Genomic DNA, 24,526 nt, shown 5'->3' with positions numbered 1-24,526 from the left:
TACCACTGTGCACAGTAAGTGTTCAAATGCTTGCTGAATCACTCAAATGTGGTGGGCCAGTCTGACTCCAGGAGGGATTGGAAGAAGATATGAAAGGGAAGTATTCTTACATGAACTTCATTTTTACCCAGTTGCTCATAACTACATGAGGAGGACTATTTGAAGAACCCTCCTAGGGTTTTTGGTCTAACCTATACTAATAAATGATGTGTACTGAGTACATATTATACATTTACATAGATTATCTCACAGAGGTCTCACAATAAGCCAAGACTGAGGCACAGAAAGTCTCAGGTTATTAATTGGTAGAGGCAGGATTCAAGGCCAGGACATCTGACTTTAGGATCCTCTTTAGCACTTTGCTACGTAGTCCCCAACTGTGCTAGGCTCCCTCTCAATGAAGACTTGTTCTGCTCAATATGATTTTTTTTATTGCTGTTCAAGTATAGTTGTCTCCATTTCCCCGCCACCACCTCCCATCCTCAATCCTACCCCCTTTTGGGTTTGACCATGAGTCCTTTATACATACTCCTTGATAAACCTTCCCTACTTTTCCCCCTCACCCTCCTGGTTACTGTCAATTTGTTCTTTATTCCCATGTTTCTGGTTATATTTTGCTTGCTTGCTTGTTTTGTGGATTAGGTTCCACTTATAGGTGAGATCATATGGTATGTCTTTCACCATCTGGCTCATTTCACTTAGCATAACGCCCTCCATCCATGCTGTCGTGAAGAGCAGGAGCTCCTTCTTTCTTTCTGCTGTGTGGTGTTTCATTGTGTAGCAGGGTAGCCATCTCCCAGAATGACAGTAGAGATGTGGACAGCCCGTGTGAGCAGCACAGAAGGAACAGAGACTTCTGCTGCCTGCCACAGTACTCTAGGGCCTCCAGCCAAGGGGTGAGTGGGGCTCGAATTCAGCCTGCATTCTATGGGCAGTCATGTGCCCTGGCCATTGTTGCTACCAAATCGGATCTCACATAGGTCTTCTTCTGCCAGGAGGAAAGTCTGCCTTTTCCTAATTTATATAAAGGTACTACAACATATAGGCAAGCAGCTCTTCATGGGGATCTGACTTGCTAGGGACAGCTGGTAAACAGAGGGAATAGTAAGTGTGTGAAGAAATTACTAACCTTGCAGGAAAACTCCAAAGGTTGGAGAGTCATAAAATGTAATCCTCTGCTTCAGTTTGGCCTGGGGATCTGGGGCACTGCTCAACCACTAAGGGCTCTTTTAAGAGTCAAGTTTTAAATTAATTTAAAATGGCCAGTTTATAATACATATTTTTTTTTCCTGAGGACTGCTTATATAATGACTGTCAGTCAGACTGAATAAAATTGGAAAGGAAAGGTTATATTAATACTAACTTGTCTGAAAAAAAGAAATAATCATAGCTAGCACAGAGGTAGGAATTTAGAAGATTCTTTCTAATAATCCTGCATTGAATTATAACAGCAAGCCTTAGTTAAAAAAAAAAAAACTATAGCAAATCATTATTTATTAAGACCACTGACATCATTTAACTGTTATAAATATTCTGCATTGGTATATTCCTTGAACATTAAGCATTAGAGGCATATATCTGATAGATTCTAAATACGAAGAGAATAGATTAAGATAGTCAAATATGTGGTCATGATCTTGATTTAAAAAGAATGGCAGAAATTCAAATAACAGAACAATGAGGACTGTGGAATCAGAGAAACAGTTGGAAACATGTAATTTGTCCATAACTGTTTCTTGCTAAGACAATGTTTTTAAGGGCTGGTGCCCACCTTACTCTATCCTTTGTCATAGTAGATTGCAGACCCCTAATTACAATTTTCATCTGAAGCAGGTCCCATCCCAGAATCCATCTTTAAAGGATTCTTTCACTAGCTATTTTATGAAGAAAACAAAATGACTACTTGAAAATGACCAAACCCTCCATATACAATGCAAACTTCTTAGAGTCTATGAAACTTTTAACTCACACACACATGCACACACACATATTCATGATTGTTAATATTTTATATCTCCCTCCTTCTCATGTATTGTAGGCATCTAATTTACATCACACTCTCTCTTCAGAAAGTATCTTTCCCTGAGGATGGCCTACTTGGTGGGAAAAGACCAATTTTAAGGCAGGGCCATCTGAAAAAAAGTCACTTATAGGAGAATCCTCCCCGTCCGGTTCCCAGTTTCCTTACCTGTCAGAGCAATCTCAACCTACACAATCACAGCTTTGCTTTTAAAGTATTATTATTTACTTTATATATGACAAAAGAATTTGAAAACTATAAAGTGCCATACACATACAAGTGAAATAGTAGAGTGGTCAGGGGATAGTAGAAAGGACGTTTATGATGATGATTTTGAAGTTAGCTAAGATTTATTGAACTCTCATGGGTCAAGCAATGTGCTGAGTAATATGCATTCATTATTTAATTTTTAAACAAATATCTATGGAGCATGTACTATAAGCCAGGAATACTTCTAAGCACTAAGGATGATGTGGTGATGAGACACAGTCCTTGTTATGGTTCAGAACAGGCCTCCCCAAATGTGCCACTGTGGCATGTGAATTATTTTGAGCTGAAAGCATTCGACTTTGCAGGCTCATGAGAAACTTTCCCCTTTCCCTTAAAGAATTGAAATTAGGGGCCTTGTCCATAATAAGATTTATTACCGGAAATAACTTCTTACTACCTATAAATAAAGCAAGGCACACTTCTAATTACTGAACATTTTCTCTTATCTCCCTGAAATGAATCTCTGAAGCCCCAAAGCACCTTGCCTCATCCATAGTTCAGAATGCCACATATACCTCATTTTAACTTTCTGTCCCTGGGGTCTCTCTTATGTATGTGGGGTTCCCATACATATGTATTAAATTTGGTTATTTTTCTCGTTAATCTGCCTCATGTCGATGTACTGATTAGACCAGCCAAAAGAACCCAGGAGGAAAGAGGAAAGTTTCTTCCTCTTCCACATCCTCATAGAAGTGACATATTAATGAAGTTGAACCATAATAATTGGCATGTGCAAATATATAATATAATGTGAAGTAGTGGTAACTGCTATAAATAAAAAATAAATAAGTATAAAGGGATAAAAGGAATGGTCAGGGATGGTCTCTCAGGAGGTAACAGTTAGGTAAAGACCTGACTATAGTGGGCAAATGATTCATGAAAACATAAGGAAAGAATGAACAGCAAATGCAAAGGTTCTGAGGTAGGGGAGAGCTTAGCATGTTTGAGGAATAAGGAGGCCAGTGGATGAGATGGAGTGAGGAGGGAAGACAGAAGAAACAAGGTCAGCATAGCAGCTAGGTTAGGTGGTGGTGCTAAGTGGTGGAAGCAATAGTAGTAGTATTAGTAGTAGTAGTACTAGCAGCAGCAGTATATTAAGTGGTGGCTAAGTGAGTTAGTAGGTAGGTCAAGATCTGGTAGACAAGTTGAATTTCTAAGTCTCATGGGAAGCCACTGGAGGATTTTGAGCTGGGAAATCACATGATCTGACAGAAAGATTATTCCATGTATATTAACTCACTTAATGCTTATAGCAAACCTTTGAGATGAATCTAGCATTTCCATACAACCAATGAAGAAATGGAAGATAAGACAGAATCAGTAGGCAGTGCAATCAAAACTGGGATGCTGCTCTGCCCACAACCAGGTTCTTAGCCACCAGACCTAAGTTATCATGACCATTAAAATTAAGACGTTAGTGGTGGTAGTCGGCCTCCAGGATGACTTCCAGCCATCCTTGTTTGCTCGTATCACACTCTTGTGTGGTCCTCTCTCACAATGAATAGGTCTGCCCTTTCAGATCAATAGGATACTATGGACGTAACGGACGGTGAGGGACCTCTGAGGCTAGGTCATAGAAAACATTACTACTCCTGCCTTGCCTTCTTGGAGAGCTTGCTTTGGAGGAAGCCAGTCATGAAGACCTCAAGCAGCTTATGGAGAGGCCTACGTGGAAAGGCAGTGACGCTGTCCACCATCCCTCATCAACCTGCCAACCGCTTTGGAAGTGGATTCTCCAGCACCAGTGAAACCTTCAGATGACTGTACAGCAATCAACATCTTGTCAACTGCTTCATGAAAGACTCTGAGCCTGAACCACTGGGAATTAACCCCCCCGCCTTGAACTCCCGATACACAAAAATGGTGTGAGATTTTGTTTATTATTTTAAATTACAAAATATTAACGTACTTTCAGGCAGCAATAGAAAACTAATATATTAGGATTTTGTAAAACCAGAGGCCCCATATATTATTGGGTCCAAATATTAGGTTAAGTGGAAATATTAAAAACCAAAAGCATATTGACTTGCTGCCTTTAATTTTTAAAAAATTACTGTCCTAATGCTTGGGCTGCTATAACAAAATACCATAGACTTGGTGGCTTATGTAACAGACATTTACTACTCATAGTCTGGGGGCTGGGAAGTCTAAGATCAAGGTACAAACAGGTTTGGTTCTTGAAGAGGGCCAACTTTCTGGTTTGCAGATGGCTGCTTTCTTGCTGTATCCTCACATGGCAGATGACACAAATTCTCGTGTCTCTTCCTTTTCTTGTAAGGGCAGTAATTCCATCACGGGGTTCCATCCTCATGACCTAATCTAAAGCAAATTATCCCTAAGGCCCCGCGTCTTACAGTCATTGCATGGGGTTAGGGCTTCAACATTCCATCTTTGGGGAGACACAAACAGTCCATAGCAACAATTAGGTGTTCATTTTTAAAAAGAACCCTCTGCAGAGGACATGCTTATTGATTTTAGAGGGTGAAGGAAGGAGAGAGAGGGAGAGAAACATCAATGTGAGAGAGAAACCTGGATCAGTTGTCTTTTGTATGCACCCTGACTGGAAACCTAACCAGCAACCTAGGCATGTGCCCTGACCAGGAACTGAACCTGCAACCTTTTGGTTTATAGGATGATACCCCAACCAACTGAGCCATGCTGGCCAGGGATTTTTATTATTATTGGATTTCAGAGAGATGCATAGGTATTAGTATACTATATCAGTGTACATATATGAAATTTCATATATAATGTACTGTAATTAATAAAATATTAAATACAAGTTAATATGCAATGTTGGTTTATATTAACTGCCAATTCTCAGGGGCAGGGAAACTGTGACATCTATGGAGTGCTCAGATAACCATCCCGGTCCTAATCCAGTTCAAGCATTTCTTGTAGTCTTGACTTTGCATCATTTATGATCTTTTCTGTGCCTTGGGCAATCTGTGTGGAAGGGTTGCTACTGTGTCGGAGATATGTTAATACTAAGTGAATTTACTTCTCTTCATCCTCCTGAAATTGACCAGACTTCAGAAATTAGGTCTAGTGTCTATAGCTTTAGCTTTCCTTGTGACTTTTGGACAATTGCAATAACATATCAAATTAATCTTAAGCTACAAATCCCCTTAAAGCACCAACTAATTATGTCAGTAACTAGTGAACTCTTCAGATGGCCAAATCTTTGTTAATTCTAATTCAGGGTTGCACTTGATAGTATCCCTTTGAACTCCTAGAATTTTCTCTAGCTAGATTTAAACACTTTATGCATGAACAAGAACATTATAAAACATCCAATCAGCTTCTTTAAAGTTAAAATTTAAAGCCAACTTCACAAATTTAGGGTGATCCCTACTTTTGCCTTTCTTCGTCCAGATGGGAAAGTAGAATTAATCTTCCTAATCTTGGTTTAAAAAGCCATGAGACAACCTGAGGATATTATCTCACAGACAGCATAGTTGTCAGAGAGTTTAGCTAAGCTACTCCGTAACATTTCTGCCTTGGCATCCATTTTGTGTTGCCAAGAAACTTGCAGGGGCCTTGAACTGACACCAGCCCCTCCCATAGGCACATGCCCTAGATAACAGCATACAGAGTCACAAGTAAATGTAAGTTACTCATACGACTCCCCCCAAGGCCCTTGTGATAAACAGTCCCCTAGTCCTCCTAGAGCCTTCACTCTGTGTGCCCTTTAGATTAGACCCCATGTGAAGTTTACCAAAAACATGCTCTTTTTTTTTTTATTTGAGACGATCAATCTGGCTTTAGCCTGGGAACCCAAAAGCATCCCACACACTGACTCTAATAAAGGCATTTGGTACAGGTAACACCACTTTATATGCCTGCACCCTACCTTGTGTGGATCCTCAAGATATGCTGTATATCTCCTCCAGGACTTGTGAGTAATAAACTTCTCTATTTCAATTTTCCTTGTGGTCTTTTGTTGAACTATGGCTAACCAACTGACACAGCATTAATTTAACAAAGTCAAAACAAGTGGCTATACTAATATCAGACAAAATAGACTATAAAACAAGAAGATATTACTAGATATAAAGAGGATATTCTGTAATAATAACAGAGTCCATACACGAGAAACGTATAACAGCTATAAAGATATATACAACAGAGCCTCAAAATACCATAAAACAAATCTCAACAAATTAGAACTGAAATCATAGAAAGCATGTTACTTGATCATAATATAGTGAAATTAGAAATTAATAACAGAAAGATTTTTGGGAAATTCACAAATAGGTGGAAATGAAGTACACATCTCTAAATAACCAATGGACAAAGAGGATATGGAAAGGGAAATTAGTAGAAACTTTGACATGAATAAAACGACATAACGACAACAGTTATGGGATGCAGCTAAAGCAGTTTTAGAAGGAATCCTAGAGGTTTAATGCCTACACTTAAAAAAAGAAGAAACATGTCAAATCAATAAGCTAATCTTCCGCCTTAAAATACTTTGGGGGGAAGTGGGAAGCAAACTAAAACCAAAGCATGCAGAAGGAAAAAATAATGAAAGAAAGGATTAAAAAATAATAGAGAAAACCAACAAAACTAAAGGTTGCTTTCTTGAAAGGATAAACAAAAGTGATAAAACTTTAGCTAAACTCACCAAGGGGAAAAAGAAAAGACTTACATTACTAAAATTAGGAGCAGAAGAAAGGACATTGCTATTAACCCTACAGATATATAAAGGACTATAAGAAAATATTAAACACTGTAGGCCAACAATTAGGTAACTTAGATGAAATGGACAAGAATTATGAAAACTGACTCGAAAAGAAAGAAAATATGAATAGATCTACAACAAGAAATTTGACTTGTACTTTTAAAACTACCTACAAAGAGAAGCCCAGGCCTATACGACTTCATTGCTGAATTCTACCAAACATTTAAAGAAGAATTAATAGAAATTCTTCACAAACACTTCCAAAAATCAGAAATGGAGGGAACATTTCCCAACTCATTCTATGAGGCCAGTATTATCATGAAAACAAAATCAGATGAAGACATCATAAGAAAACTATAGACCAATATTTCTCATAAATATTGATGTTAAAAACCCTCAATAAAATGCTAAACTGAATCCACCAATATATAAAAAGAACTAAACACCATAACCAAGTGGGATTTATATCAGGAATGCAAGGTTGGTTTATCATCCAAAAATCAATTAATATACCATATCAGTAGATTAAAGGACAGAAGCCACATGATAACCTCAATAAATGCAAAGAAAAGAAAAAGGCATGTAACAAAATTCAACAATTCTTCATGATAAACATACACAGCCACCTAGTTAGTTATGGGAACTTCCTCATTAAAAAGGGCATCTATAAAAAACCCACACTCGCTTCATACTTAGTGATGAAAGATTGAATCCTTTCCCCCTAAAAACAGGAAAAAGACAAGAAGTGCAAACCTTATAATCTGGGAACTACAAAACATTGCTGAAAATTTTAAGAAGACCTAAATAAATGGAAAGACTTCCCATGTTCATAGACTGGAAGGCTTAATATTACTAAAAGGCTTAATATTACTAAATACTCCCCAAATTGATCTACAGAGTCAATGTAGACTCTTGTAAAATCCCAGCTTGCTTTTGTTAAAAATAGAAATTGACAAGCTGATTTTTAAATTTATATGGAAATTCAAGGGTCTCAGAATTGCTAAAACAATCTTGAAAAAGAACATAATTGAAATACACTTTCTGATTTCAAACAGTAGTAATAAAGACAGTATGGTATTGGCATCAAGGGGACATTTAGATCAACAGAATAGAACTGAAGATTCAGGGGGAAAAATACAAACCTCGTATGTCTACAAACAGTTGATTTGTGACAAGGGTGCCAAGAGCATGCAATGGTGAAAGAAGTCTTTGCAACAATTTTTGCTGAGGCAGATGAATATCCACATGCAAGAGACTGAAGTTGGACCCCCAATCCCACACCGTATATAAAAATTAACTCAAAATAGATCAAAGATTTAACAAAACTATAGAACTCTTACATGAAGACATAGGTGAGCCTGGCATTTCAGGAGTATGGATTTAATTTTAAGTGCAGTGGGAAGCACTTGGAGGGTTTTAACGAGAAATGGCTTCCTCCTATGATGAGAAACAAGAGAGACAGAGGGCTACCAGTTAGGAATTTATTATTGCAGTCTAGGCAAGAGACAATAGACTCATGGATTAGGGTGTTGGCTGTGGGAAAGGAAGTAAGTGGTCAGATTCAGGATATGTTTTGGAGGTAGAGTTTATGGGACTTGCTGATGGTTGCACAGAGAGAGTAACAAAGAACTAAAATGTAAATTTTTGTCTTGAGCAACCAAATAGAATTTGCAACTTTTTACTGAAATGGAAGACTAGAAGAGGGAGAATCAAGAATTTTATTTTTTGGCCGTGTTATGTATGAGCTGTCCGTTAGATACCCAAAGGATATCTAACAGAGTTGAATATACGTCCAATGTTCCCAGAAGTGTCAGGGCTGGAACAATAAACATGTTGATGGCTTTAAGTCAGCATTGAGGTTACCTGAAAGAGTGAGTAATTTACAGAGAGAAGGAGGGGACCAGTACAGCATCCTGCAATAAGCCAATGTCTGGAAGTCAAGTAGAGGAGGACCAGCTGATAAGTTTCAGAAGGAGCAGCTAGTGCAGGAGTAAAAACAAGTGAGGCACCACAGAAGGGAAGACAATAAAGTACTTCACATAGGGTGTGGTGACTGCAAATTGCTACTGGCAGTCAAGTAAAATGGATACTGAGAAGAAAAAATTGGCTTTGTTAACATCCAGATCACTAGTATCTTCGAAAAGGTCTTTCTGTGGAGAAGTGGGGAAGTACCAATTGAAGTGAATTTAGGAGAGAGAATTAGGTGAGAACGTGTAAGGGCAACTATTTTCATTTGACTGATACTTTCTAAAGACAGTGCACGTTTTAATTTGCATTTGTTCTATTTCGATTTCTGATCTAGCATTTATGTATTAAAAAAAAATTGAGAGATAACATACTCCCTAACGTGCATAAAGTGCACTCGTCTTAACATTTACAGCTCGATGGCTTTTTACGTTTGTGTATGCCCTTGTAAACTACCGTTCAGACCAAGACACAGAATATAAAGGGTGGCTCATAAAGTTCCCGGGTGCACTTTTCCAGTCTATAATCCTCCAGAAGTAAACCAACATTCTGACTCATATAAACATCCGTCAGCTTTTCTACAAAAGTTTCCAAGAAAACAAATGAAAACTCCGAAGGGCATTTAATTGGAAACTGCGGTGAATTTACCAATTAGCTAGAGTTAAGTATAAAATGTCGACCACTTGGCGCCAAATGCAGAGGCAGACTTTGAAAGCCTTTCTTTCCGAAGCCCCGCCCGCTTTCTACACCGCGCCCCGGGACCGCAGTGTTTCTTCCCAGTAATACCGAGGCACAACAGGCACTGGGAAGGGACCGCTTTTCTGTCATGCGCACTAGGCATAGTCGCGCTACCCTCCGTACTCAACCTACTGGAGCAGTCTCTTTAGGCGCTTTCAGAGTTCTCGAGGCGCGCGCGCGCGTCCTGCCGCGCGGTCTTGCGCATGAGCAGATCATCCCGCGAGGGCGGAAGTGAGGGGCTGGTCCTCGGAGGTGGGGGGGCCCCCGCGCTTGCTGTGGGGTGGGCGAGCGGCCGATATGGCGACCCCCGGGAGTCTTGTAGTTCCCGTGGAAGTGCTGTTGCTATTGCTCTGGGGGGCTCCCTGGACCCACGGACGGCGGAGCGACGTGCGCGTCGTCACGGACGAGAACTGGAGAGAGTTGCTGGAAGGAGAGTGGATGATAGAATTGTGAGCTCGGGGCGGTTGTGTCGGGGTCCCCTTGGTGGGCCGGGCAGGCCGCGTTCCTAGGTCCGAGTCTACACGCCCGACTTCACCCCTCCCCTGCCCCTCCTCCGGGGCCCGAGTTTGTGGGGACTGCCACTGCGGACTGCCACTGCGGACTGCGGAGCTCGCGCCTCCGCCGCCTCCAGGTCTCCAAACTGCTCTGCGGACCAGCCGCCGGCTTGGTCCCTCCCCGTCCTCGTTTTTCACCAGAGAACATTAAGTTTCTCCTAAAACTGCATCCCACTTTCGTGTCTAAGGCTCTGGTGTGCCTACGAGATTGCGTTCCGATTCTCTCAACTTTAATTCATGGCTTTGGGTGTGGAGTGGTTGGGGTGACTAGTTCCTATACAGTTATTTATTTTAGAATGATGTTTCACAAACGGACTCATTTTCACCAAATTTTACAAAAGAGGAGAGCAGAACCTCTCTTCTTTTTTCTAATTATATTTAAAAGGTAGTCCATTTATAGTGTTGGAATTTGGGACTCGTAAATTTTATTTTATGGGCTAGGTATATTTTTATTTTACATGTCAAGTTAATTGAGGTTTGGTTATTTTAAAATCTTAATTCCCTTTATCATTTTTTCTTTTATTGCTTTTCTCTTTATAATACCTCTCTTTTTTTCTTTGCGTGTGTTGTAAGATACTGAATGTCCTGGGTTGTGAGTCTTAATGCTGTACAAATGGTACTGCATTAGAAGATATGTGAATGTAATTGTACACTGTTCAAAGAAAATCGTGTCTGCAGTGGTTCTGTTACAATAAGGTGCCTTTTGCATTGGCAGAAGATAAACAGTCTGCCTGCCGAAGTTTTGGGTTCCAAATTGGTGGTAGTGGTGGCAGTATTATTGATACTGGTGGTATTAGTTATGTTAGTTAATAACAACACCGTTATTTAGTGTTAACTGTGTACTAGATACAGCTAAGCACTTTACACATCACTATAATTAATTCTCTCAAAATTCTGTAAGATAGGGATTATTTCCTGCATATTACAGATGAGAAACCTACTTAACCTGTCTAGATATTGCTATACTGCTTTCAGTTTCTAGAGCCTAACAGAGCAGGCATGCAGTGATAGCTGGTAAACCACCCTCCTTCTTTAACAAGTGTTTTCCTGTATTGTTGTGTTGCCAGTTTAGGAGGCAGGTGAAAGTGAACACCATTAAGGGAAAGCCCAGAAGGCCAAATCTGTAACTCTTGAGTCGTAAAATCAAAAAAGGCATAGAACATAGAGGGTAAGATATGAGAAAATGTTTTTAGTGTGTGTATAATCTGTAACTCAATGAAATGAATTTTTCAGGCACCATTGGAAGTTGGAGGTGAGAGGAAATATAACAAGTGACAGCATTTAGTTTTTATTGTCAGGAGGAACTTTAGATTGTGCCCATAAAATATTGTTTCATAAATAATGTGTTAAGCAAGTGATTATGAATTTATATGGAAAATACAGTCAAGCATTACTCAAGGAAATTTTTAAAAACTCATTTTGATCAAATTATATAAATAGTCAAAAGTGAAGTATAGGTGATTTGAATTAGAGCATCTGTGTGAAATTAGTATATATGATAGTAGTTTTTTTTTTCCTCCATAGTTACTGATTTTGAGGCTGAATCTTTAAAAAGCACTTAAAAAACAAAAAAGGAACCTGGTAAAGGGATCTAGTTAGTAGTCCTAATACTAGTCACTACAAGTCAGTTATCTATATTAAATCCATCCTGATGAGACGTTTTGTTACAGAGGTATTTTCATAGAATACAATTTATTATTAGGAACTTCCAGTTTTATGTATGGTACTAGTCTTGTTCCACAATGCCTATTATTTTTAGGGGTCTTGTTTTTAATAAAACAAGTTTTATTAAAATGTAACAGTTTTGTATATAAGAAAAGCCTGCCATACTGGGCCAGCAATCCCTTGTGGCAGTCGTCCTGAGCGGTGGTTTCCTGCTTAAGATGTAGTGCAAGCTTCCTTATTCACTACAGCCGTGGGTGCTTCCTATTTTTCTTATATTGGCATTTGTGACTTCTGCAGTGTAAATTTATTAAAACTGGTGAACTCCAAAGTTAGCTTTGAGCTTTCTGGTGGCCACATTTTCATAGAAAAATATGAAGGATTTTTTTTTAACAGCTGTTTGTGTGAAAAAGTCCTTGTGTCTTATTCTCAGAATTACTTTTATGTGATTAGCATCATCAAATCAAAGTTCTTGATTGCCAGAGTGTTAGGCTCACATTTAAAACTTTTTTTCACAAAATTAACCACTCTGCTATCTTGTTTGTTTTTTTAATTTTATTTAAGAGAGGGGAAGGGAGGGAGAAAGGGAGAGAAACATTAATGTGTGGTTGCCTCTCATGTGCCCCGTACTGAGGACCTGGCTCTCAACCCAGGCATGTGCCCTGACTGGAAAGCAAACCAGCAAACCTTTGGTTTGCAGGCCAGCACTCAATCCACTGAGCCATGCTAGCCTGGGCATGCTATCTTGTTTTTGGTATAAAATATTCTTCACAAATTATACATTTTAGAATTTTTATTCCAATATGGTTGTATTTGAGTGCTTAACTTTTTTTTTTTGACTGTATTTCTCAGTTATGCACCATGGTGTCCTGCTTGTCAGAATCTTCAGCCAGAGTGGGAAAGTTTTGCCGAATGGGGAGAAGATCTTGAGGTTAATGTTGCAAAAGTAGATGTTACAGAGCAGCCAGGTACTGTAAGTCTATGGATAGCTTTGTTTCTTTGCATATTTGGTTGATAAGTTTATCTTGTTTTCCACATTGCATGGTCTTAACTCTCCCTTTCATTAGGTTTTGAAAACATGACTGTCTGCAGTTAGTTAAGTCAACTCACTACTTCCCCAATGGAGGCTCAGTGTGCAGTGGCTTCAGAAAGCAGATTCCTTGTTTGTGTATGCAGCTCATCCTTTATGTGTTAGTATGAGGGACCTGGGAGTTGTTTTTTTCCAGCCATACTTCCTCATATAACTGCCTCTGATCCTTTTTTGCTGTGTATCCCAGGCCACAGACTGGTGTGTAAGATGCCTTTAAGAAGTCCTAGAACACTCGTCCAGGTGGACAGTGACCAAAGCCACCAGTTGCATCCATATTAAGCTTCAGGATATGGAACATGTGATTGAGGTTCTTTACAGAGTCGTCGTATTCCTTGACAAGTTGCATGAATCTCTGTAATTGGGTTCCAAATTTAATACTTGTGATTTGAGGACATGGGCTCTTAATTACAAAGCCTGCATGGTTATGGGGTCAAGTACACTCCTGACTTGGCCCCCTGGTCAAGCGGTAGGTCCTGCCCTCAAGCATGCTCCTTTCTTAGTCCAACCTCGTCTCACCTGTTCTTGCACACAATGTACTTAGGTTCTTGACTGCTTGATTCCAAATGGTAATAATAGCTAATATTGAGCACTTGCCAATTATAGGTTCTACAAATGTTTTACATTTATTATGTAATTGTAATAAAAATTTTTATAGATAAGGAAACTGAGGTAGAGATGAATCCTGTTAGGTTAAAACTTGATTAATAACGTTAGCTATTATTCTTATTGCCCATCTTATGATTCATGATGTGTTCCATTTTTAACAACATCTTAAACTCAGCCTTTGTTTTCTGAATGTCAAATGCAATTTGATTTGATTTTAGACCTTTATAATGTAGACTGCTGTTGGCTGTCCCATGTAGTCTTATCAAACAGCTGTATAATTGATCAAGTGTTTATGTATAAATTCACTTTTTAATTGAGGTAATGTGTGGTAGGTTTTTTTTTTTAAGTTGCTTTAAGTAAATAGGTTTCATTGTTTATGTTACAACGCTCAACTATTTTTGGTATAATTTAATATTTTTTCCCTATTAATATTTTAATCAGAATCAACTTTTAAGTAGTAAGTGATTGGCCCATATAAAACCTGCTGTGTATTCTTTCTTGTATTTATTTCTAATCTTTATCATTTGCAGGACTGAGTGGACGATTTATCATAACTGCTCTTCCCACTATTTATCAGTAAGTATTTGAAGATTTGGTGGTTATGAAAGAGGATGAATCATAATATAATCAGAATAGTAGGCTTCTGGCCTGGATTATGTTTAAAGAGCATTATATTCATTAAGTGTATTAGAAGGTTTATTAACTACTAGTGCTGTCCTAGGTGCCTTTAAGATAGATGAATGATGTATGAAACAGTCCCTGATTCAAAGATTTGTAATTGTTTTTGAAGGTGATGTTCACGTGAAATGATTTGCTACTCTTTGGCATAGTAAATTTTTTTGAGCCAGTGTTGTGGTGAGTCCTGTAGGAAGATTCGTATGAGAAAAATCTGAGTTGGAGCAGTTTGTGGAGATTATGGAGTTTAAATGCAACCTTGGGGGTAGACTTCAAAAGCCCAGAGTAAGCATTCTATCCTGAGTTCAGTCTCATAAATAGTCATAAATAGGCACATGGTATGTTCAAAATTAGCTAAGAAAGTGCTGTATCTCAACCTTGGGGACAGTACTAGGTGAAATGGTTGGGTGTTAAGTCAAAATGAACAAGATTATATAGTCTTCAGTATCAGGTTTTTTAGTTTTACTTTATTTAGTTATTTCAAGGTTTTATTTATTTATTTTTAGAGAGGGGGAGACAAAAAGAGGGAGAGAAACATCAATGTGTGGTTACATTTCACATGTTCCCTGCTGAGGGCCTGACCTGTAACCCAGGCATGTGCCCTACAATGGGAATCAAACTGGCAACCTTTTGGTTTCACAGGCCGGTGCTCAGTCCACTGAGCCACACCAGCTAGGTCTTGACTTTATCTTCAAAGTGAAGTTAGGAAATTTCAAATCTGTACCTGCTCTCTACCTGAAGGCCCATCTAGCTGGTGGGTTGAATGCCAGGACGTATTAATTGAGCTCTTCTCATTTAGTTATGCAAACAAGTTGGCAATTCTTTACGTCTATGTTTAGACATAAAGATATGTTTTCTTTGTTGTGTTTATTTTTCGTGTTTATATGTTTCCCTGTACCTTTTTTACTCTCCCCTGCTCCCTTTGTGTCTATTTAAATATCTGTTCTCTGTCTCTATAAGTGCTTCTCTTCCTTTTCAATCAGTACTTTTCTCTGCTGGCCCCTTAGGTGGCTATAATCAAACTCCTCCTTTTCTTTTCACTTCTCAACACCCCCTGAACTTATCTGGAATTTCTTGCCCATTTTCTTTTAGTCCTGTTGTTTATCCTGTCCATTCTCTTAAATTCTGACTTTTGAAATCCTACCTGTTCTAAAACAGCTCAAATGCCATTTTTCCCCACAAATCTTTGTTTTTTGGCTTACTTGTGGTCTTTGGCTCTAGATGGATAAAGGAGCCTTTACCCCTACTGTAGGTAGTTGGGAACTATTGAAAATTGTTGCATTTAACTGATAAAAATAGAAGTGTTAATTAAGTAGGATTAGACTGGCAGTATTCTTTAAGGTAGTTTGGGAATGGTTGAAGATGTGGGAGCGGGGAGAGCATTTATCACACCACAAGAGAACTCCATACAGTGGGGATGGGAAGGGCAAGGCGGATGTCAGGAAGAACGCACAGCAGACCGTAAAGTAGACTCACTGAAATGGGACGAAGGGAAATGCTTTACTTGATCCCTCTAGTGATTTAATGATGGCTGAGATGATGTGCTTATGACTGGAAATATCAGAAAATTGCCTTAAACAATTTAACAGTAACTGACAATAACTATCCCTCTTCTGACAACCTTTCATGTAAAATGTGTATTACATGTAAGGCTTAAAAGTGATTTTCTGAGATTTATCTACTTTGTGTCTGTCCCCCCCTCATTATATTGAGATATAATTGACATATAATGACTTACGTTTCATAGTTTTATTATTTGGCAGAATAACAATAACAGTCATAAGGCTTAAGAGTGTATAAAAATACAAGCTCATTGATCCAATTTGGGGCTGTCATGAATTGATAATTAATGTAATTTGCTACTTGTGCTTTGCTAATGATTTTGAATATTAGGGTTATAGTAAAATGAGATTAAAGAAATAGCAAAACAAATACAAAGTTTATTTGGTGCTGAGTAATGTTTAAATTCTGATCCTCTTTAGTTGTAAAGATGGTGAATTTAGGCGCTATCAGGGCCCAAGGACTAAGAAGGACTTCATAAATTTTGTAAGCGACAGAGAGTGGAAGAGTATTGAACCTGTTTCATCATGGTTTGGTCCAGGTTCTATTCTGTAAGTATAGAGGGGCTTTTCTCTTATTTCAGTTTTAATTGGAACAGATCATTATATTTCATGTAAATAAAGCATTTTTGGGTTCTTAAAATATATTCAGATTTATTGTGATATTTTTGATTTGACTCTTCTAGGTTAAACAGATACTTTGATCCTTATTAAGCTAGGAGACATTTTGTAGAATTAAGTTGAAATCCTTTTCAGGAATATTTTAACTCTGTAGTTAAGGTCTTTTGTATCATCAGAAGCTAAATGATCCCCCTAAATGTGAGCAAAGTAATGGATAAAGCTATCATTTGAGCTTAATATTTGAATAAGAAACATCAAACATGTACCTATTTGTTCTACCTTTAGATTTTAGGTTTTTATTTAATGTGATTGGATTATTCCAGCAGTCTGATAACTTTGTTTGAATAGAGGGAATGAACAATGACCCTAATAATCCTAATGGCATGACTAACCATGGAGCTTTACAGATAACTAGGGGGCAGCAGCTTGCTATGGAGCAGTAAGGATTGGAGATAGTATGCATATTTCCTGCTAGATGTTGGGGTGTAATATGTCATGGGTCATTTGAGTGACTTTCAGGAGTATCGAGTTTTACTGAGGTCACCATGGACTTAGCCTGATGGGGCTAAGCTCTCTCTTCCTGTTCGCTCAACCACACTTGCTGTTGGGAGTATGGCGGGCATTGGGACACCACTGGTATAAGAGATAAAAAAATGCTCTGGATTCTGGGAGTAGAGGAATGGTTGGCTCTAAGCATTATTTTGAAATAGAAGTTCATCTTTTCCACCTTTCCTTTACACCTCTCCTTTGTGAAAGTCTGAATTGATTCGTCCTTTAGCTGTCAGAATTTCTCCACTGAACCACTGTGTCAGCCCAATTAAGGCACCTATTGTTCATGATAGAGGTTAATTATTAGTTCAGGCTATAGTGTGGCTACATGGTACTTTTTATGTTTCAATTCCTTGTTCCTCTTCCCATTTTGCATTTTAAACAAAAGCAACATGATTAAAGTACCTTTCTGTGTTGGACTGAAAATGTAACTGATTTTTGTTTTTTGAAATCTCAAAAATGAATCTCCTTAGCCTTTTGGTAGAAGAAGGGGTTTGCTTCTAGTGTCTGTTGAATCCTCGGGGCAGCAGTCTGTACCTTTTTTATTGGTGGACTGAATAAGGGGCACTCCCAGAGTCAGCTCGGCAGATTCACTCACCCGGTGATGGGCAGTTGGATTGCCCATCCTGCATACAGGAACTTTGGCTTGTGTGGACAGGTTTATGTGTTGTTGGCAATGCTTTTGATAGAGAGAAAACAGTTGGGAACCAACAAACCCTTCTTATTTTTGGAGCATGCCTTTTTCTAACTCCATCTAAACTACTTGGATTTAATGATGTGAAAATAATTATTTTTACTTATATGATGACTTAGCATTTGTTTCCTATGTAATTATTTTATATATCATTAAACTATATCAAACTAAAGCTATTGTGAGTTTAATTTTAGTATGGAAGCGAGGTAATGCCACGGTGGAGAGGATCAGCTCAGTAAGTGCACCTAATTCTACCTTCCGGCTCTGCTTGTGGAGGGATTCTGTACTCATTTGAAGCCATTTACTTTACAGTTTACCTGACTTCACCTGGTTCCATAGAGCTTGTAACCTCTTATGCAGTTCTTTGGAGAAATCATCAGATGAAAAGTGAAAGGTTAATGTCAAAGCTGTAGGGGAAAAGGAAAAACAAATTATTGTGTTTTATTTATGAGGACACCACATAATGGGAACAATTCAGAAACTTAATTTTGACTAACAGGTCTTATTTACAGTCTTGAAATTAGTGTTGTTATGACTAATCTTGATTAACACCACCAGTAAAATCTGGCCTGCTGAGATTACAGAGTGAAAAATAGAAGCTATAGCTATGTACACATATATTCTACTTCAAAGCTGTATATCTTAATCATTTTTTTCAATCATCTCTCTTTTATTTTAGGATGAGTAGTATGTCAGCACTCTTCCAGCTGTCTATGTGGATCAGGGTATGGGCTAAGCTTTTATTTCTATTTTAAGCATTTGTGACAGTATTACTTCTTTAAAATGGCCAGGTTGTTAGGTTATTTTTTTTTCCCTTTTGATTTTAGACTTGCCATAACTATTTTATTGAGGACCTTGGATTACCAGTATGGGGATCATACACAGTTTTTGCTTTAGCAACTCTGCTTTCAGGACTGTTACTGGGACTCGTAAGTACTTTATTTTCAGAGTACTAGGAAGAAAAATATCTTAAAACTTGATAATTTTATGTAGTTGCACTAGTTTTATAATATGTTGTACATTTCGCTTTCTTATGTTTATTTTTGCAGTGTATGATATTTGTGGCAGATTGTCTCTGTCCTTCAAAAAGGCGCAGACCACAGCCCTACCCTTCCAGTAAGTATATTTTTATTTTTCTCTTCTTTTGGATTCTATTTTTACTTATTTATTCATTTTTTAAACTTATTTTCTTTAATATAGTTGACATATTTTAGTTTCAGGTGTACAGCACAGTGGTTAGACATTTATATACCTTACGACAGCAATTTTCAACCTTTTTATCTCATGGTACACGTAAACTAATTACTAAAATTCTGTGGCGCACCAAAAAATAGATTTTTTTGCCAATCTGAAAATAAAAATAGATACAATTTTGATTCATTTATACTGGACAGCTGTTTCTGTATTGGCTGTGGTTATTTTATTTCACAGACTCAGGAAAAGAGGTCAGTGTCCCTCTGTCAGGTATAGCATGTTTAAAAATTCTTGTAGCGTACCGGTTGAAAATTGCTGCCTAACAGATAAGTCTAGTTTCAATCTGACATCATACATAGTTATTACAATATTGTTGACTGTATTCCCTGTGCTGTACTTTACATTCCTGTGACTGTTTTTTATAACTGGCAATTTGTACTTAATCCCTCCCTTCCAACTTAGATTTCTAAATATGGAGGATGGCTTGTATCAGAAGCAGGGAGGAAAATGTTATTTTTCATTTAAAAATAACAGCTCCATGGATTTTGGAACATAACTTTCTTGGCTTTTATAATGTGGAGAATTTTAATATTGCATATAATTTGCAGATATTTAATAAGATTGATCTGATAGCAACTTATTTGAAAATTCCGTGATATTCATAGATCTATTTGAACGTACTTGAGTGCAAAAAAGTTAAATATATTCTACTTTGGAAGTCATTCATTGCTGTAGTGATAACATGTGAAGATTTTTCTTTTTATTCAGCCAAGTCTAAGTTTTTCTGATAGGAAATTGGGAAAAGCAATTCCTGTAGTTGATTTAGGATTGGTATTGACACACTGCTATGAGTTTATATAATTAGAAGTATTCACTGCTCTCTGTCTTAATATAATAACTTAGCAATCATTTTCAGTCTTGAAAATTACATTTTTATGGGAGCCCTCCTATTTGGTGTTTGTAAAGAACTTTCACTTTCTGTCATCCTGTTTGCTTTTCAGCAACTCTGTAAAGTGGACTGCATAAAAGCAGTACTCTTCCTATTTTTGTGGCTGAGTAAACTAAGGCTCAGAGAGATGAACTATTTTCCAAGGTCACATAGAAGAAATGAGAGCTTAGAGTAGAACCTAAATCAGACTCTTGGCCTGGCGTTTCCATCTCCTGCCTTTCATGATGTAGGACTTATTGAGGTCAAACCCCTGAAATGAAGTCAGTGGAGATTGCATTTAGAGTTTATTTAGTTGATTGAATAACTGATAGATTTTCTTTTCATTTTGTAGGTAATTGCATTGATACTATAAAAAGGGCATGAATAGGGGAGGGAATCATTTTATTCACCAAAGGCTTCTGCCCTGTAGGAAAAAAAAATATAAGCACAGATTACTTAAAACACAATTTAAAAGTTGGTGAATGTGTATTTTATTTCACTTCAAAACCTTAGCCGAACAAATACTTCTCTTAAGTAATCTGTGACACAGCTGATAGTAATCCATGCTTTGTGATATTGCCCCTTTTAATAATAGGCCAAATGATTTGAGTTGTTCTCCAGTATGTGTGTTTGGCTTAGATTTTGAGTTGCTAGGGAAAGACCTCAGTCTAACTTTAAAAGAGTACAGGAATTTATTGATTTATGTAAGCAAGGAAATGTGAGGGCAAAGTTGATTGGATTCTGAGGCTCAAATATTAGGATGTTATGTTTCTGACCTGCTCAAATTCTCCTTGCCTTTACTTGCTCCATTTTTGGCTCTTTCCGGTCCTTAGCAGAAGGTGATAGTTTACAGTTGCAGAGTGAGAAGGAAATACATCTCTCTACCCACAACTGTCTCTTCTTTTGTATGTTGTTGGCTGTTCAGCAGCATCCGGTTGGTCACCAGTAGTGCCACCTCCCAGTTGTGACAATGAAAAATTCTCCAGACATTACCACCTGTTCGTTGGTGGGGCAGAATCAGCCCTGTTGGAGAACCACTGCTGGAAACTGCAGTGCTCGCCACAGCCACAGGGGATGTGGTAGAGGGAAGAGGCTATTAACCAAACACAGAGGGATGCCAGACAAAGAACAGATTTGTTTACTATGTGATAATTTATTCCCATGGTTTCCTAACTTACACTCCTGTATTTTTCCCCCTCCATCCTGGAGTGCCTAGAGCTAGGGGCAGTGTAGGGTCACTGAGGAGAGTGAAGTTCATTGGCTCAGTTCTGTGTTCTGTATCTCAGTTTAATGTGGTATGTTCTAAGTTTCAGTTAACTAGCAACAGGCCTTATAAAAAAATAAAAAGTATATGTATACATTCTTGAGAATTCATTGAGCTATATGCACTTAAGATTTGTACATATTATTGTTTGTAATTATACCTTAATAAAAGTACAAGTGGAGTAGAGGAAGCACATTTATGAAACCACTAGGGGAAAAAAAAACCAGATAGGAATATAACTTTCAACTGTTAATGTCTGATTGCTGTTCAGTTGAGAACTGAAACAAGGGTAGTGTTGAAATTTGTTTCAGTATACTTATTAATTAAAAGATTTAGTAGCAAATTAATATAATTATATTTAATGCAGTGTATTTTTTTTACAATGTTCATTTTCACAGCATTAATTCTGATTCATTGATTTCAATTCATAAATAGGTAGGTAATTATAATGAGTTTGGTAAATAAAATGGATCTTGCAACACAACTTTTATTTATACAGTACTCTTAGTCTTGAAAATAACTGTTTCCTTTTGGATTGATAAATAAATGCCAAAGCAGTTTATGGGCATATGAATCATGTCTTGACTATACTCACACAAATCTAATACATCAACAAAAAATATTTTGTGATCTTTGTCTTTAAGAAAAATTATTACCGGAATCTTCTCAACCTTTGAAAAAAGTGGAGGAGGAACATGAAGCTGATGAAGAAGATATTTCAGAAGAGGATGCTGAACGTAAAGAAGGAACAAATAAAGACTTTCCACAGAATGCCATAAGACAACGTTCTGTGGGTCCCTCATTGGCCACAGATAAATCCTAGTTTATTTTTATAAATATCTTAATATAATTTGGAGAAAAACAGAAGATTAATCATTTCTTTTGGTTTGAAGTGATCCGTGACTTGTACCTTGCGGGAGTCAGTCTGTTGTCACTAGATTGAAAGGTTTACTTTCAGAAAATAAAAGGAGCACTATGTAAAAAGTTTCAAATAGGATATAACAACAGTATGGTGGTTTAAACAATTCTTTAAATTTTTGAAGAATCTGGTGTGAAGCAAGAGGTTTGTGTGTTTGTTTAATAATGACCTTTTTCATAATAAAATTTTTCTGAGTTGAAAAATTACATTTCCCAAGTATTGCATTATTGAGGTATTTAAGGAGATTAGAGAAAGATTTCTCGTTTAATAAAATTTTCTTCAGTTTCACTGTGTGAAAAAAAAGAACATATTTCCCATAAATGGGAACTTTGCCCATTGTCTCAAGAAATACTATTTCAGTGACAATTCTGTGGTCCTTTTAGAGATAATAGTTCAAAATTTCCTCATATTTTTAGATAATGCAACTAATAAAAACTAACCTTATTTTAATTACAATTTTTTTACACATGATAATACAGGATATGCTACTGATTTAGGAAGTTTTTATAAGTCCATGGTGGTGTCTTGATTCCTATAAAGTTTGGTTACATTTTTGTTTCTGCATTCAGTATACTTTTCGTACCATGGGATACATTTTTCATTTTCCAAATTGGAGAATATCCTGGAAATATTTTTCATATTCTAATAAATAGTATTTTATTTTGTTGTATTTTATTTTGTTTTTGCAAATGGAAGGTTATTGAGGGATCTTTAAAATTGAAGAGCTGTCTACTGATTTAAAAATTTGGCCACCTGTTTCAGATTTTAAATTATTGTTGAACTTTTACTTGGACTTTTTTTGTATTTTTGATGTGAAGGTAAACTTTCTTGATTTTTATGTGATGTGGAAAAGCCTCCGCATTTTATGTTTTAAAAATTGATAGAAGCTTAATCTGATATAAAATAAAGTTAGCATTTCACTCAGGAAAAAACATCTTTAATAGTGCTAGTTTTCAGTGTATATTTGTCCTCATCCAGGAGGTTCTTAGTTGTGATTTTACGAAGTGTACGATTGATGTTTTAAAATCATAATATTTTTATGTCTTTGAGAAGACAGAACTTTGTATTCAATACTTTCTTGTGTGGTATATAAAGGTGGGAATCAGCAGGATGGGACATTGAAAATATTTTTAATCTTTTAAAGAGTTTGCACCTTACAGCAAAAGTGGGGTCGGTGTGGGGTGGCAATAGAGAACTGTATTGGCTACAAGCAGGTGAAAACAGTAAATATTCAAACTGATCACCTGTCTATTATGTAATAGAAGATTTCTGTGATGTCCCCTCTCATGTTGACCACATAGAGGTTTGATTTATCTGCTGCTTTGTGAGTTTGTTAGACTTAACAGTTTCATAATATACAACAGTTTTCTTTAAAGGCCGCCTCTTTAGGATATTAAGTATTCTACCATTGAAGAGTATTGATGTGCAGTAATTTTGTGATGCTTTAGACAAATATTCTAAGCACAAAATAAACTTTTCTAAGCCACTAAAATGGAAGATGTATGATTTCTAGGTGTACATTTAGAAATGCTTAGTTTGTATTTAACAATGTTCAACTGAATAGTTGTGTCTCTATATACTTGATAATGTGTAATCATCTTTTTCTGTTACTTGAGCAAATGATAGAGGAAAACAGATCTCATTAATCAAAACTCTGTTTTCCAGTTTGTAGTATACATAAAATTATAAATTTCAAGTTTCTAATTAATTAGAAAATACATACACAGCAAATTAAATATAGACTGAACAGGTAGAGACTTGATATTTCAGAAGACATCATCTTTCCCTTCTTTAGGACTGCCACTGTAGAAATGATACGGGATCATTTTACTTTTAAGGGACCCCTTTTGTTTCCATTACTGGTTTAAGGGGGCTCAACATGGCATCTTAACTACAGATCACTTCGGAAAGAGTAAGGTGCAGTACCAGCATCCTGGAGAACTCTGCTGCTGCCCGCCACAACCCCCTCTCCTCCTTCCCCGCCCCCCCCATCCCCTGCCCACCCGATCACCCAATAATCATTCAGCTCCACCATGGAAGTAAAAAGTCTGATCACGCCAATGGAAAATGCAGTGTTTCACCACATACTGCCTAAATACTTAGAATGACAAAAGTTTTAATGATGATTCCTGTGTCTATAATAATAGCTACCATTCACTGATTACCTATTGGGATTTATTCTAAGTATAATTCATTTAGTCCCAACTACAACCTACAATAGGTAAGCATTACACATCTTTCAGGTGAACAGGCTCAGAAGGCTATGACAGAAATAGGTACAATTTGAATCCAGTTCTGACTTCAAATCTTGTGATTTTTTTCCAGCATGAGTACTGAAGATTTAGCAGTCTGTATGTTAAATTTAAATGTAAATTTTAATACTTAAAATTTCACTCGTCAGAATATTGTAACAACAATATTCAGAATATTCAGAAATCAACATGCAGAAATAACATTTCAGTATTTGAAGCCTTGTGATTTTGGATACTGCATAAAGAAGGTTATTACGTACAGTAAGTGATAGTTTTGAACAC

At 37.2% G+C, this 24,526-nt stretch overlaps 1 protein-coding gene and 1 non-coding gene across 2 annotated transcripts; both read left to right on the top strand.

Moving 5' to 3' along the window:
* The first annotated feature begins 9,897 nt into the window (after nt 1-9,897).
* TMX1 (thioredoxin related transmembrane protein 1) lies at nt 9,898-23,484 on the top strand. The gene is made up of 8 exons (XM_054567577.1): nt 9,898-10,126; nt 12,746-12,861; nt 14,120-14,165; nt 16,247-16,375; nt 18,367-18,412; nt 18,515-18,616; nt 18,737-18,803; nt 21,718-23,484. The coding sequence occupies exons 1-8, from the start codon at nt 9,975-9,977 to the stop codon at nt 21,894-21,896; spliced, it is 837 nt and encodes a 278-aa protein (XP_054423552.1). The 5' UTR covers nt 9,898-9,974; the 3' UTR covers nt 21,897-23,484.
* On the top strand, nt 12,980-13,111 carry LOC129066126 (small nucleolar RNA SNORA70). Its single transcript, XR_008528658.1, has one exon. It is a non-coding gene; the product is annotated as a small nucleolar RNA SNORA70 (small nucleolar RNA).
* Nucleotides 23,485-24,526: the final 1,042 nt, after the last annotated feature.

This window comes from Pteronotus mesoamericanus, unplaced genomic scaffold (assembly GCF_021234165.1).
Source record: "Pteronotus mesoamericanus isolate MK-2021 breed Mesoamerican mustached bat unplaced genomic scaffold, CSHL_Meso_final contig_182, whole genome shotgun sequence".
NCBI classification, from domain to species: Eukaryota; Metazoa; Chordata; class Mammalia; order Chiroptera; family Mormoopidae; genus Pteronotus; species Pteronotus mesoamericanus.
This window is presented reverse-complemented; position numbering and strand designations above follow the sequence as displayed.